At 42.7% G+C, this 13,690-nt stretch overlaps 1 protein-coding gene across 11 annotated transcripts in view; it reads left to right on the top strand.

The window, feature by feature from the left end:
- Window positions 1-298: 298 nt before the first annotated feature.
- The window catches only part of ST6GALNAC3 (ST6 N-acetylgalactosaminide alpha-2,6-sialyltransferase 3), a 602,379-nt gene continuing 588,987 nt past the window's right edge, over window positions 299-13,690 (top strand). For 10 of the 11 annotated variants that reach the window (XM_073788231.1, XM_073788227.1, XM_033864706.2 and 7 more), the window contains exon 1: window positions 299-451. In XM_073788231.1, the coding sequence (XP_073644332.1) occupies window positions 434-451 (18 nt within the window). In that variant the 5' untranslated portion in view covers window positions 299-433. The remainder of the gene's footprint in view (window positions 452-13,690) is intronic. The other variant, XM_073788234.1, reaches the window with a different exon arrangement.

Raw genomic sequence — 13,690 nt, 5'->3', positions numbered from 1 at the left:
TAGGAGTTCGCTGATCTGTTAGGGGAGACGAATCGAGGAGAAGAAAAGGCCACTTTCTCTCCCCAGCGGGACCCAGATTCCTGCCTGCTGTTGAGCGACTTTATATACAATGAACTACAGAACGTTTACAGAAAAAAAAAGAGAAAAGAAAAAGTAGCAAGCACCGAGGGGCAGCCGCCGGCGCCCGGGATGGCACGTGACCTGGGGGGCGGGGTCCCGTGGCTCGCCAGCCAGTGGACGGGGCCGGGGGCGGGCCCACCACTCGGGGGGCGGGGCCTGTGCCCGCGCAGCTCTCACCGCGGTCCCCTTATTTGGATCTGCGGGAATGTGGGCTGGAGCGGTCCTGCAGCGGTACCAACCTCCAGCCTGTCGCCTGGACTGCCCCTGACCCAGGCGCCCCGCTGCTCGGTGGCAGGAGGGCCGGCGGAGCGCCATGGCCTGCATCCTGAAGGTAACGACTCGCATCTATGGCTTGGACGCGTGGTTGGGCAGCCTCTTGCTGCTAAGAGGCGTGGAGCCAGCCGCGGTCCCACGGCATCCTCATCTCAGTTGTCTTTTCCTGGCGTTGCTTTTCTTTTTGTTCGTTTGGCAAATGCATAGGGAGGGAGATTCTGAAACATGCAGCTGGCACGGCTTCTCTTCCGACCATTCCTGCTTCTCGCGCCTGCATTGAAGGAGCTGCAGACTGTTGGCTCCAGGGGAGAGCAGGGCTGTGTGCCGAATAATGGGGATGGCAGGGAGGGGAGGGGTGCGCCCGCGAGTCCCGCGGCTCTGTTGCCTGAGGCCTTTCTGGGGCCACGCAGAGAAAAGGAAAGGCTGGACATGGGTTACTGGTGCTGAGGGGTACAGGGCTTTGAATGGGGGTGAGAGTGCAGAGGGAGTTCTACCGAACATTTGATCGTATGAAGATAAAAACTTCAGAGTTTACAGGTAGTCCCTTAGGAATGAGTTTTCTGTGAGATCTGCTAACTCTGTATGCTGTTAGCTCTACTTCGGAAAAGTTCACAAGAGGGTGTATTTATTAGGTGAGAATTTCAAGCCTTCCTTTTGCTTATAAATTTAAACAGACAAACCTCCCTTGTGCTCATAAACAGACAAAATTATTTCACTCCCTATCAGAGTCTGTTCAGCCACCCCTTCTTTGTTGAGTTTTCTTTCTCCAAGTGTGTTCTTAGCCTGGACTGAGCATCTTTCTGGGTTCTTGTGGCATCAGGTGGGAGAACTTGGTACGAGTGCCTCACTTGAGAACTTTTTATTCCATAGGGAGTTTGTTTGTTTGTTTGTTTTTCTGACTACTGTTTCTACTCGTGCCTAACCTGACTACATGAACCAAAAACATTCACAGCATGAAAGTTTCCTGGGCCTTGACTGGGAACGAAAGGCCTATTTGTTCCGAGTTTGGGAGAGCTGTGTGTGACAGAGGAAAACACCAGAAATCAAGTTGTTTGGTTGTGCTATTGTGAAAGAGCATTTACTTGTCTGTAGGATGATTTGAAGCCATCTACTGCTGTATTAGTTACCTGAATCCTCTTCCAACATGCCTTGGTGTTAATGATGCAAGTAAGAGACTAACCTAGTAGAGTTTGTTTCCATTTCTTAGAGTAAAGGAGATGAGGTATTTCCTGTGATTTTTCTGAACTTCCTTTGTTTGGTTTCAGAACATTTTCTGGGACATAATGGTAGCAAGATCAAGAGGAAATAATACCTTGGTATTACAATATGGGATTTTTACCTTGGAGACTCCTAGCCCAAGGACTGAAATATGAAGATGAGTCATATCTACTATTTATTGTGTTATTAACTGAAAGAGAAGTTGAGGAGCGTGACATTTATTGTTGGCTGTCTTCTTCCCTTTTGATTTCTCCCCTGCCTCATCTTGCACATGTTCCAAACATGTTTAATACACATCCCAAGCTGCAAATGAATCTGATCCAACCATTCCTTCCCTTTCCAGCCCCTCACACTGACCTCAGACATTTGGGGCATATCTGATTCCTCCTTTATTTTTTTCTCCGCTGAAACTAATCTGGGGTGCAGACAGGTAAACTGCAAAGAGCAAAGGCTTTGGACTCAGAAAGACCTTGGTCTGAATGCAGGCTCTGCCATGTGCTACCTGCGTGACCTTGGATAAGCTACTTAAATGTCTCTGAGTCTCAGTTTCCTCAATATAAAATTAAAGTAATAGCACCTCAGGGTTGTAATACTCCACAGGGTTGCTGTGGATGAAATAAGATATGAAAAATACTTTGTGGCACAGGCATTCAATAGGTGCTATTTTTTCCTCACATATAATAATAACTACAATTTAATTAATCTTTACTATATCCTCAGCCCGTTTCATATAATATAACTCTTGGTCTTACATCAAACCCTGTAAGGTGAGTATCATTGTTTAAAACCGCATTTTACAGATGGGGAAGCTGAGGCTCCCGAGCTTAAGCGATTTGCCCAAGGGAACAGGGTTAAGGACAGAGTGAGCCTGGACTTAGACCCAGATCTGCCAACCTTCTTTATATTTTAACTCTGTTCCCTGTACTTTCCCAGATGATGACTTTCTAAGATGCCCTAATACCGTTCAGAGTCCTTACCACCTTTGAGAAACAAAGTACCTTTGTGCAATGGTCTTGATGGCCTCTGGTGGGCCTTTTCCCCTTGTCTTTGAAAGGCCATGCATGGGGGAGTGGAGAGTCCAGAGACCTGGGTTCAGTGCAAGCTTTTTCTCCTGCATATGATTTTAGACAGTCACTGCAACTTGCAACCTCAATTTGCCCAAGCTGTAGAATGCCTGATAGGGTTTTGTGAGGGTAAAATGATACACTGTTGTTGTTGTTTTTAATGAAATATTTTCTGCCGTATTGCTGTTGGTATCACAAGATGCATAAGCCATTGACCCCATTCTCCACTGGCTTACAGTATAGTAAGGGGGATAGAAAAGTAAATGAATGTGTTACAATGTGAAGAATAATAGGCCTGTGGAAGGCATAACAGAAGCATGGAGGGAGAAAGCAATGAACCCTCTAATTGGATAATTAGGATAGTGTTCCTACTTATGATTTGGAGCTGTGTTTTGAAGACTGAATATGATTTACTGTGATGAAGCTTGTGTTTTAGAAGGATAACTTTTGAGTCAGGGTCAACTTTATGCTGTGGGCAAAATCTACTCTTCTCAGCAGATTTTTGAGGTAGATCTTATTATCCCGAGATACAAAGAGGTTGATTAAAGTATCATTATTGCTAAACAATAGTGACCCTAAATAGGAACCTTTGACTAGCTAAGAAGAGGAGCCTATACCATGGCAGCAAATGGTGGTCTTTTGGGGCATACAGAATATCCCCTCAAGGTATTGTGCGTGGTAAGGGCCCATTCTGCCCATGTGTAGACCTGGTTCTCAAAACAGAATAATGATTACCTCAATAATCATTTAATTGTGGAATACATACTTACTCCACGTTGCATGGGCTTCGAAGCCAGAAATATGTGGATTTTAATTATGGCTCCACCACTTACTAATTGTGTAACCATAAGCAAGTTTCTTGATTTCACTGCCTCAGTTTCTAAAATGGAGATGATCATGCATTCCTCAATGGGTTATTCTAGGGGTTAAATGGGAATATCTGCACATTAGTTAGAATAGGCTAGTTTACTGCAGAAAAAACAACCTCAAGTCTTAGTAGGTTCATTTCTTGCCATGCTCCTGGTTAGGCAGCTCTCCTGGGGAGCTGTGCCATTGTGAATAATGAAGTCAAGGGACAGTGTCTTTCCATGGGGTGTTTTAAAAGTCTTCAAAATTTGGTAGACAAGAAAGATATTTAATTTGTATTTATTTGGTTATTAGTGAAATAAAACTTAAATTTATAGAAGTCATTTGTTTTTCATCTCTTATAAATTACAGATACTTTAGTATTTTATATAATAAAAGCTGTTTGTATTTTCTTTTATGATTTCTACCTTTGGTCAGCAGGTACTTTTTTGAGAACAGTGTCACGTATACCTTTGACATTTAACACATATTTAGTGAATTGTATTAAGGTTTTTTTTTGGATTCAGTACTGAAATGGAAACTGAGTGAACATGTGGACACAGACACTTATTTCGGCCTTGGAGAAGATTATGGTTTTGCCAGGTTAATGATACTTAGGAACTTGAAGTAGTTAGACAATAACACAGTAGGTGCATGACTAAGCTACTGTTATCTTCTCTACCAGTCACCTGTCCTCGTATGACACTGATCCTTTTTTTTTGCTTTTTTGGCTGGACCTTAGTTGCTGGACCAGGGGTCAAACCCGTGCCCCTGCAGTGGAAGCACGGAGTCTTAACCACTGGACCACCAGGGAAGTCCCTACATTGGTCTTGATTGATGGGAAATTTGATGAATATTGATATCAAGTTATGGACTTGGTGTCTTCTTATTTACTTTTCCCCCACTGCCCCAGATCTAATCCTTCACCATACTGCATCAATTCTGTCTCAGGAAATCTCTCAAATATGCCCATTATTCTCTATCCCTATCACCTCTGCCTTGTCTAGAGCCTAGTATTTGGTCTGTCTTTTGAAATAGCTTCCTTTCCTTCAGGCGCCTCATAATCTCGCCCATCTTCCACATCACTCTCAGATTATTGTGCAGAAGTGCAGTGCTGATCAAGCCATTTGTAGGCTTAAATGCTTGTCTTGGCTCCCCAGGCCCTGCAGGGTAAACCCAGCTGTTTAGCTTGGCATTCAGGTTCCTTCAGAATCTGGCCCCTGCCCACATATCTGGCCTCACCACCTACTACTCCCTTCCTCATGATCTAGACACTTACCTAAATGAATTCCAAGTCTGCAGATATAGAACCTCCTTTCGTGGCTCTGTGCCTTTGTAGTATAGCACAGGGATTGAAAGCCTGGTCTTTGATGTCAGACCAACCTGTTCCAGCAGTGAAATCTCTAAGCCTCAGTTTCCTCGTCTGTGAAATGGGAGCAAAAACAGTGCCTACTTCTTAAGGTTATGAGGAATAAATGAGCTAATTTCTACAGAACAGAACCTGACACATAATAAGTCCTTGATAATTATTAGCTATTAGTTGTAGTTGTACATGCTGTTTTCTCTGCAGGAAATTCCCTCTGCTATCACTTTTCCTCCACTGAGAGTTCAATTTATCTTTCAACTCCTATTTCAGCATCACATCTGTGGTCAAGTCTTCCCCTGCCTCAGGCTTCCTCTGTGGCTCCATGGTTTGGTTCTTGTCTCTGTAGCAGCAAGTATTACCCTGTACTGTAAATAAGCTCAACTCTTTTGTTTTACTATGAACTCATATAGCACAGGGGCCTTTAGTAGGTCGATCAGCTAGTGTTTACTAAGCATATGTAAATGAATACTGTTCTTGCCCTAAGTAAGATTACAGACTCAATGAGAAGAAAGGTATACCTAGTGAGTATACGAGTAGTGGTGGTGTTGGTAGTTACCTAATTGAATCTTGGGGGCAGAAAAAGCCTTGTCTTATTCAACTTGATATCCATAGCAACTAGTCTGACTCACAGTAAAGTGTTTCCTAAATGTTGAATGTATAAATGATTTAATTTTTTTTGAGATGCTACTTACAGACAACAGCCTAACCTGGTCTCCTCTAGGAGCAGCCTAATTCTTCTTAAACATGCGTGGAGTTTTCACTCTAGCATAAGCAAGCAGATTAGAGTTTATCAATTAGTTTTCTCCTTAGGTTCCTTCTCAGTTTGTTTCTTTTAGATCTGTTAGGGCTTCTCATAAAATCTGGAGCCAATTTGAAATCTAGAGGAGGGAGAAGAGAGACCTGGACTGGAAAGAAGAAAGAAGAAAAGTATAAGAGTGACTTATCTTTTGTCATGATCATTTCAGTTCCCTGGGTTAATAGAAACAAAAAAAGCAAAAGCAAAAAACAAACAACAGACCTCAGCATCCACACCACAATTTGTGGTTCTCAAACTATGAGATTTCAAAGGATTGGAAAATAATATGGCTTCACTGAGACTGGAAAGCCACAGAAACTTCACAGGTACACAGATTGCAAACCTGAAACTCTACGATAACCCCAGCAAGTAGAATAGACAAGGCACTTTGTTTAATAAATCTGCTATGACATTTCTTTCTGCTGCCCAAAGAATGCTGAAGTCTCAGTAGCTGCCCTGCCTGATTTTTAGGCTTATTGTCACTGAGCAGATGCTTTTGCAAATTCTGTTAGCACACTTTGGGGAATGAGTTGCTTGTGTAAAAAGCTTTGCTTTTTGGATGAATTGAGAAGAACAGCAGCAATAACAGTTGTTCTTTATTGAACACCTAGTGTGTTCAGGCTGGGTCCTGGGCTGAGTGCTTTACATGTATCATCTCATGTAAACTTTTATTACAAATGAAGATACTGAGGTTCCGAGAAGCAAACTAACTTGCCCCAGGTCATGGTTAGTAAGTGGTGAAGGTGGGGTTGACTCAGGCTCTGGGTAGTGTTGTAGTGTGTATTTTACCTTCAGTGCCGATTCAGTGAATGTTTATAGGGGCTTTGAGTTTATTTCACCATCTTTTGAGTCTAGACAGCTTCCTAACAATCTCCTGATAGAGCTCTCTTTTAGCTGTGTTATTTTTATTTGTTCCTTCCTCAGAATTTCCTTTGTGACAGAGGAACTAGAGGATATAGAGGGGCCACAGAGACTGGGGAAATAAGAAGGTTCTAAGTCTGCCTCTAACACTAACAGCCTTTTGATCCTGGGCAAGTCACGTGACCACAGCCTTCTTTCCTGAGAAACCCCCATGTCCCTTTGAAGGTGGGAGTGAAGGAGAGGAGTGATAGAGTTAGATTTACCCTTAGGCTAAGCTTCAGGGCCCCTTCAAGGCTCTGGGAAGAGGTTCTGGCATGTTTGTATTTATAATTTATATTCATTTTCTTAAAGAGACCCACAGATCATATAAGCTTCAGGCTTCCCAGCCAGCATCCCCCCTGGGGCAGTGTTGGAATCCAAAAGAGATAAAGTTCGTGAATGCACTTTGTAAAGCAGAATGCACTGTACACATGTGGCAAAACTATTATTGGTATCATTAATAATTAGATAACAGCTTGAATCAAGGAAACCTTTCTTGGGGCTGGTGGGAGAAAAAAAGTTTAGATTTGAGGCAAGCAGAGGGAACCCATTAAGCTTTCCAGCAGATGACTGGGGAAAGTTATGATATCTCCTCCCCAGGAGGAACATATTCAGCTGTTTCTGAGAATTTTACACACGCTTATGCCTGAGGGTTGGGAATTGGATGAGTTCTCTGTTTCCTGGATTCCGGGAAAAGTGGAGAAAGGCATTTTTCTAATTGAACAGAGTAGATTTACAAGTGTTACCAGGATCCCATTACAGAAAGCTGCAGTTAGATCCTGGTTATTAAAAGGGTCATTGTTCAATTTATGGATTATCCAGATCCTGTTGGTCCCTGGCCACTCTGATGTACACCTTTTATGCGTTTTACTGCCAATTAGCACTTCCACCAGAGCCTGGAAAGGGAGAGGAGCTAAACTCCAAATTGGTTAATTCCTTTTCCTTGTTAGCAGCTTTGTCAAGGTGTGTCAGCAGGAAGGTAAAGAAAATGGCTCAAATGCGGTGAAGAGATTATCTGTGCTTTCACTGTTGTTTTCTTTCTTCCTCAACTCAAATTTAAGAGTAGGCCCTGCTTCTGATTTTAACTTGATTTAAAGTCAGTAAATCAAAGATCTTGGCCTAGGGCATCCAGGGACTTCAATAAACAGCAGCCTTGGGGTAGGTAACATTTTCAGAGAGCCTTTTGCCCACACCCCATATCTCCAGGCCTGTCTCTCATTTCCTGTGTGATGTGGAGGGGTGGAGACTCAAAGAGAGGTCCAGTACTTAAGTCATTCAAGTGTTTGTGTAAAAAAATGTGTGTTTCTCTACATATACATAGTAAATATAAATAGAAATGTGCGCCCACATTCATTCAATCATATCTTAGTATTTATTGAGGTTTGAAAACTCTCGCATGTAAAAGCCTTTTCTGGAAGGGATTTCTCTCTAATTTCAAAGGCTATTGTGTTTCCTAGGGAATTTATTAGCTGTGCATTTACCAGACACAAAATAAAAACTTTGGTCAGTTATGAAAACTCTATTTGCATCTTGCTCTGAGAAGACCATGACCACAAGGGAATTGGAAGTAAAACGTGTGTGTCCTGCATGGGAATGAGTCATAATGTGCGATTAAAATGTGCATGTGGAGCTCATCTTAGATTTTAAGGATTGGAATGAGCCAGCGACTGTCCTGGGACAATTCTCCTCCTTGGGACAAGTGGAATACCCACCTGTGGAGAGCAGGGCTACGATTCCTCCTATTGTTGTTTGTTATTCTTGGCTCCAACCGTGTGCCGGACTAAAGAAAGAGATGTGAAGGTCTCTCTCTGTGAAGGGCTTGCCTTACCAATCAGGGAAAATGGTAACCAGGAAAGAAGGGCTGTTCTCTACGGTGTGGGCAGGAAGAGGACTGTGGCTTGCAGAGGTCAGAGCTACACAGACTCTGATTCCAGCTTTGTGATGAGTTTGAGTAATGACAATAATACTTTTATTTAATGCTCTGTAACAGTGCAGTCCAGGAGAAATACAATGACGGCCACTTAGGTAATTTTACATTTCTAAGAGCCACATTAAAAAGAAAGCAATAAGTAAATAAATAAATAAAAAAGCAAAAAGAAGTAGGCAGAATTTATTTAATAATATATATACATATATTTTTTGTTGTTGTTATTTTTTTTGCGGTACGCAGGCCTCTCACCGCTGGGGCCCCGCCCCACCGCGGAGCACAGGCTCCGGACGCGCAGGCTCAGCGGCCATGGCTCAGGGGCCCAGCCGCTCCGCGGCATGCGGGATCCTCCCGGACCGGGTCACGAACCCACGTCTCCTGCATTGGTAGGCGGACTCCCAACCACTGCGCCACCAGGGAAGCCCAATAATATATTTTATTTAACACAATATATCCAAAACATTTTCGTGTCAATATGTAATCAATATCAACTTACGAATGAGCTATTTATATTCTTTTTTCATGAGTCTTCAAAATTCTGTATATATTTTGCCATTACAGCATATTTCAATTCGGATGCTAAATTTTCATCACAAATACTTGATCTCTATTTAGATTTTATAAAATGTACAGTTGAAAAAAGTAGATTCACATGTCTAAGTTGCTCCAGAGATGCTTAAAAGTTTTCCAAGAGTTGTATCGAGTATCAGGTTTTAAGTGTAAATTAAAGAAAATAAAATGAAATAAAAAATGTGGTTCCTCAGTCACACCAGCCATGTTTCAAGGGCTCAACAGCCAAATGTGGATAGTGGCTACGGTATAGGACATCGTGTTCATGCAGGTGGTCATCCTTAGCACCAGAAGAGACTGCTAAACTTAGAGGCAATGAGAACACTGTAAGGGGACCTGGGGGAAAGGATTGCCTATGGGGTAGGGATCAGAAGGGGAGGACACCTCTGTTCGTCAGACTCTTGGCACCCAAAGAAGGAGCAAATGAAGAGCAAGTAATGAGTGCCAGACCCAGGGATACACATTTGAGCCTTTGATGAGCGCTTGAGATTTCATCTGAAATGGAGTCCTAAGCTTTTCCATATTCTGAGCTGATTGGCCCCCCAGATGTTGAGCAGCTGTGAATTCTCCCAAGAGAGTGCTGCTTTGGTCTCAGTGTGGTCATGTGAACTCCTGGAGGCTTTGAGATCAGAGACAGACTTTATACACTTTTATTTGAATAGCTCCTTTGCTCTAGGAAGGAGGTACACATATGGCAGCAATTTAGACATCCAGAATAAACCACATGTCTTCTTTCAAGTCAAGAGAGGTGATTGGAGTTCCTTTCTACAGTTTGCTTATTTATTTATTTATTTTTTTTGCGGTACGCGGGCCTCTCACTGTTGTGGCCTCTCCCGTTGCGGAGCACAGGCTCCGGACGTGCAGGCTTAGCGGCCATGGCTCACGGGCCCAGCCGCTCCGCGGCATGTGGGATCTTCCCGGACCGGGGCACGAACCTGTGTCCCCTGCATCGGCAGGCGGACTCTTTAACCACTGCGCCACCAGGGAAGCCCCAGTTTGCTTACTTTTTGACTGTTTATTTGTATCTGTAAAGTCAGCAATATGCTAATAGACGTATGTCCAATGGTGCTCAGAGCAAATCGGTTTGTAAACCTGCAGCTGTCTTGCTTGCCTGTCCTTCTGCATTGTACTCCTGCCCGGTTCCACCTAGTCTTCCTGAATCAGTGTTAGCACTTTTTCATGTGATGAACATTTCATTGTAATAATGACAGCAGGTACCCTTTGCCGGGTGCCTTCTCTCTGGCAGGTAGCCTGCCAGATATTTTACAGATATTTATTTTCCCACAACAAGATTGCAGGATGGGTATTATTACTTTCATCTGTCAGATGAGGAAACTGGTTCATATTGCTTAACAATATGCAAGAACACTAGACCAAGGTCCGCAAACTAACAGCCCTTGGACCAAATCCGGCCTGTTGCCTGTTTTATATATATATATATATATATATATATATATATAGTGCTAGTTAAGAATGGGTTTCGCATTCTAAAATGGTTGAAAAAAATCAAAAGAAGATTTAATGACGTGAAAATGTATGAAATTCCAATATCGATATCCCTAAATAAAGTTTTATTGGAATATAGCCATGTTTATTCATTTCTTAGTGTCTTTGTGTGCAGAGTTGAGAAGTTGACATGTAGACTGTATGGCCTGCAAAGCCTTAAATATTTACTGTCTTCCTCTTTACAGATAAAGTGTGTTAACCCCTATGCTGAACTGTTAAATTCTTACTGTAGACTGTAAGAGCCAGGGTCAGGGGCGGTGAGGGTACTCACACCTGGGGCCCCATGTAATGAATGTCAGGGATATTTAGTGGGTATGGAGCCAAGCACTCCATGTGGAAGAGGAGACTGAAGCCTAGAGGGGATCAGTAACTCCCCAAAGTCACATAGTGGGACTGGAATCCGACTCCAAAGCTTGATCCCTAAGTCTGTGGCTTCGCAGAGATAAGCTGACCACGATGCTGCTCAACTTGGACTGCACCAGGACCCCCTGAAGGGCTTGTTACCCCAGAGATTGCTAAGCCCCACCTCCAGAGTTTATGATTTCAGAGGTCTGGGCTGGGGTCCAAGAATTTGCATTTCTAACAAGCCCCCAGGTGATGCTGTTGACGCCCATCTGTGGACCAGCCACACTTCAAGTAGCCCTACCGTACTACATCCTGCTCAATAAATAGCTGCTGAGTTATGGAAGGCTTCAAACCCATGTATTCCCCAACCAAAACTAACGAGAAATTTAAGTCAAGTGCATTCTAATTACCTTTTTAAGCATTGTAATCGTTTGATTTCTGCCCCCATTGTTCTCATTAAACCCCGAGCTTTCTGATGCTATGGGACTCAGGCCACCCTGACTGTTGAAATGCATGTGCCTCTGTGCCTGACAGCAAGGGGCTGGGTTTGAAATGAACCCATCACTGGTGGCATCCCTCTTCTGTGTCTAGAAACTCTGTTTCTTTCACATCAATTTCAAAATCAGTTTATGATGATTTATGAACCAGGAATTTGTTTCCTGCTGATTGTATGTCAAATCCTTTCTCACTCTGTGCCCCCTGTTTCTCTGCTGGCTAACAAGGAGCCCTGGGGGTGCAGGAAACAGCTTCTGTAGTCAGATTGTACTGGCTTTGGTCATGGAAGTTAATGCGTTAGTGCTAGAGTTCGCTATCTTAATTATTGATTTAGTCTCATATTTTAAAAGTCATTATTTAAGGATTAGAAATGGGGAAAATGAAGCCTGGTGAAAGATGATAGCTATTTTTTTTTGTTGATTCATAGTCTAGTTTGGGATTTTAATAAGTAACAAAAAGCATTGGAAACTGCTGATTTAATCTCTTCTTATAGGCTCATATTGGCATAAAAAAGAAAATAAATCTCTAAATTTTTGCTTTCTCCTGGCTCTCCATTTATGTGCCTTTGTTTATTGTGGAGCCCATTTTTCTGATTTCCCCCCTTTCATCTTTGGCCTCCTAGCCCCTCTCCAGTACAGGTGTTATAGAGATCATTAGCTAGTACAGTTGTCCCTTGGTATCCAGGTATCCACATGTCCACCGGGGATTGGTTCCAGCACCCCACAGGTAAAAGCTAATGCTCAAGTCCCTTATATAAAATGGCATAGTATTTGCATATGTCTATGCACATCCTTCCATATGATTTAAATCATCTTTAGATTACTTACAATAATTAATACAATGCAAATTTTATGTAAAGAGTTGTAAATACAATGTAAATAGTTGCCAGCACAAGGCAAATTCAAGTTTTGCTTTTGGGAACTTTCTGGAATTTGAGTGTTTTTGAATATTTTTGACCCACGGACAGCAGAACCAGGTTCAGCTGACTATGTCTAAAGAACGGTCATCTCAGCCCTGTACAAGGGAAGCCTTATAGAACTCTGTTGCTAAGCAGATAAAGCTATCTTGCAGAGTCCCGTGATACAAGCCACTCCAACAGGAAGAATTCGTCTCTGGGAAATGTGAGTCTTTTCTACTCCTGGTATACAATCAGTGGTGTGGCGTTCCTGACAGCCCATGGTTGTCACCCCACACACCTTTGCCATGGTCTAGAGGCTGACTTTACTATCAGTCGCTCTTTTATTGCTGACCTTCTCAACCATGTCTTCCTTTCTTTCTCACTTAGTTCTCGGAGAAAATTCATTCCCCAGCAGCAGCAGATAACTGAATCAATGACACCTTATGCCTGTTTTCTTTTTCTTTCTTTCTTTTTTTTTTAAGATGTTGGGGGTAGGAGTTTATTAATTAATTAATTTATTTTTTCTGTGTTGGGTCTTCGTTTCTGTGTGAGGGCTTTCTCTAGTTGTGGCAAGCGGGGGCCACTCTTCATCGAGGTGCGCGGGCCTCTCACAATGGCGGCCTCTCTTGTTGCGGAGCACAGGCTCCATACGCGCAGGCTCAGTAGTTGTGGCTCACGGGCCTAGTTGCTCCGCAGCATGTGGGATCCTCCCAGACCAGGGTTCGAACCCGTGTCCCCTGCATTAGCAGGCAGATTATCAACCACTGCGCCTCCAGGGAAGCCCACGCCTGTTTTCTTATTTATTTTCCTTAAGTTAAGGAATCTTAACTTAAGTTAAGAGAAGAGTTAAGAGAAGCTTTCTCTCCTACCCTGGTTTATGTCACTTAATTATTTGTTCCTTGGCTGGTTTAATGTTTATTTAATTCTGCCATGCTGTTTAACCCTAGTGGCCTGTTTGATTGCTTGAACTGAGCCAAGATTTCCTCATGTGACTTCTAACTTGTTGGTAAATTAGGGTTTGTTTTTTTCTCACCTATCCTGGACCCTTGATACTAAAATCTTACTTAAAGAAATTACCACTCTAGATTTCTGTATTGGAACAATTGAAATTCACTATTTTTCCAGATTTGTGTAGGTCTGTGTTTGACTTTTTTTCCCTCTTACCTTTGGGAAGTTTATTATCAAGCATTTAGAGAGAAGCCAAGTACTATGGGTGAGAGGAGGGGTAAAGGGAATGGAGATAAAATAGAAGCTGAAGATTTTAATTCTTTTTGAAGGGAAATTAGGGTCTGTATGAATAATAGTAATTGTAACAATAGCTTACATTTATTGAGTACTTACAGCTACTGTGTCAGGGCTTCATAGT

This window comes from Tursiops truncatus, chromosome 1 (genome assembly GCF_011762595.2).
Source record: "Tursiops truncatus isolate mTurTru1 chromosome 1, mTurTru1.mat.Y, whole genome shotgun sequence".
Classification (NCBI taxonomy): Eukaryota; Metazoa; Chordata; class Mammalia; order Artiodactyla; family Delphinidae; genus Tursiops; species Tursiops truncatus.
Note: the sequence above shows the minus strand (reverse complement) of the source record. Positions and strands in the feature narration are given on the sequence as shown.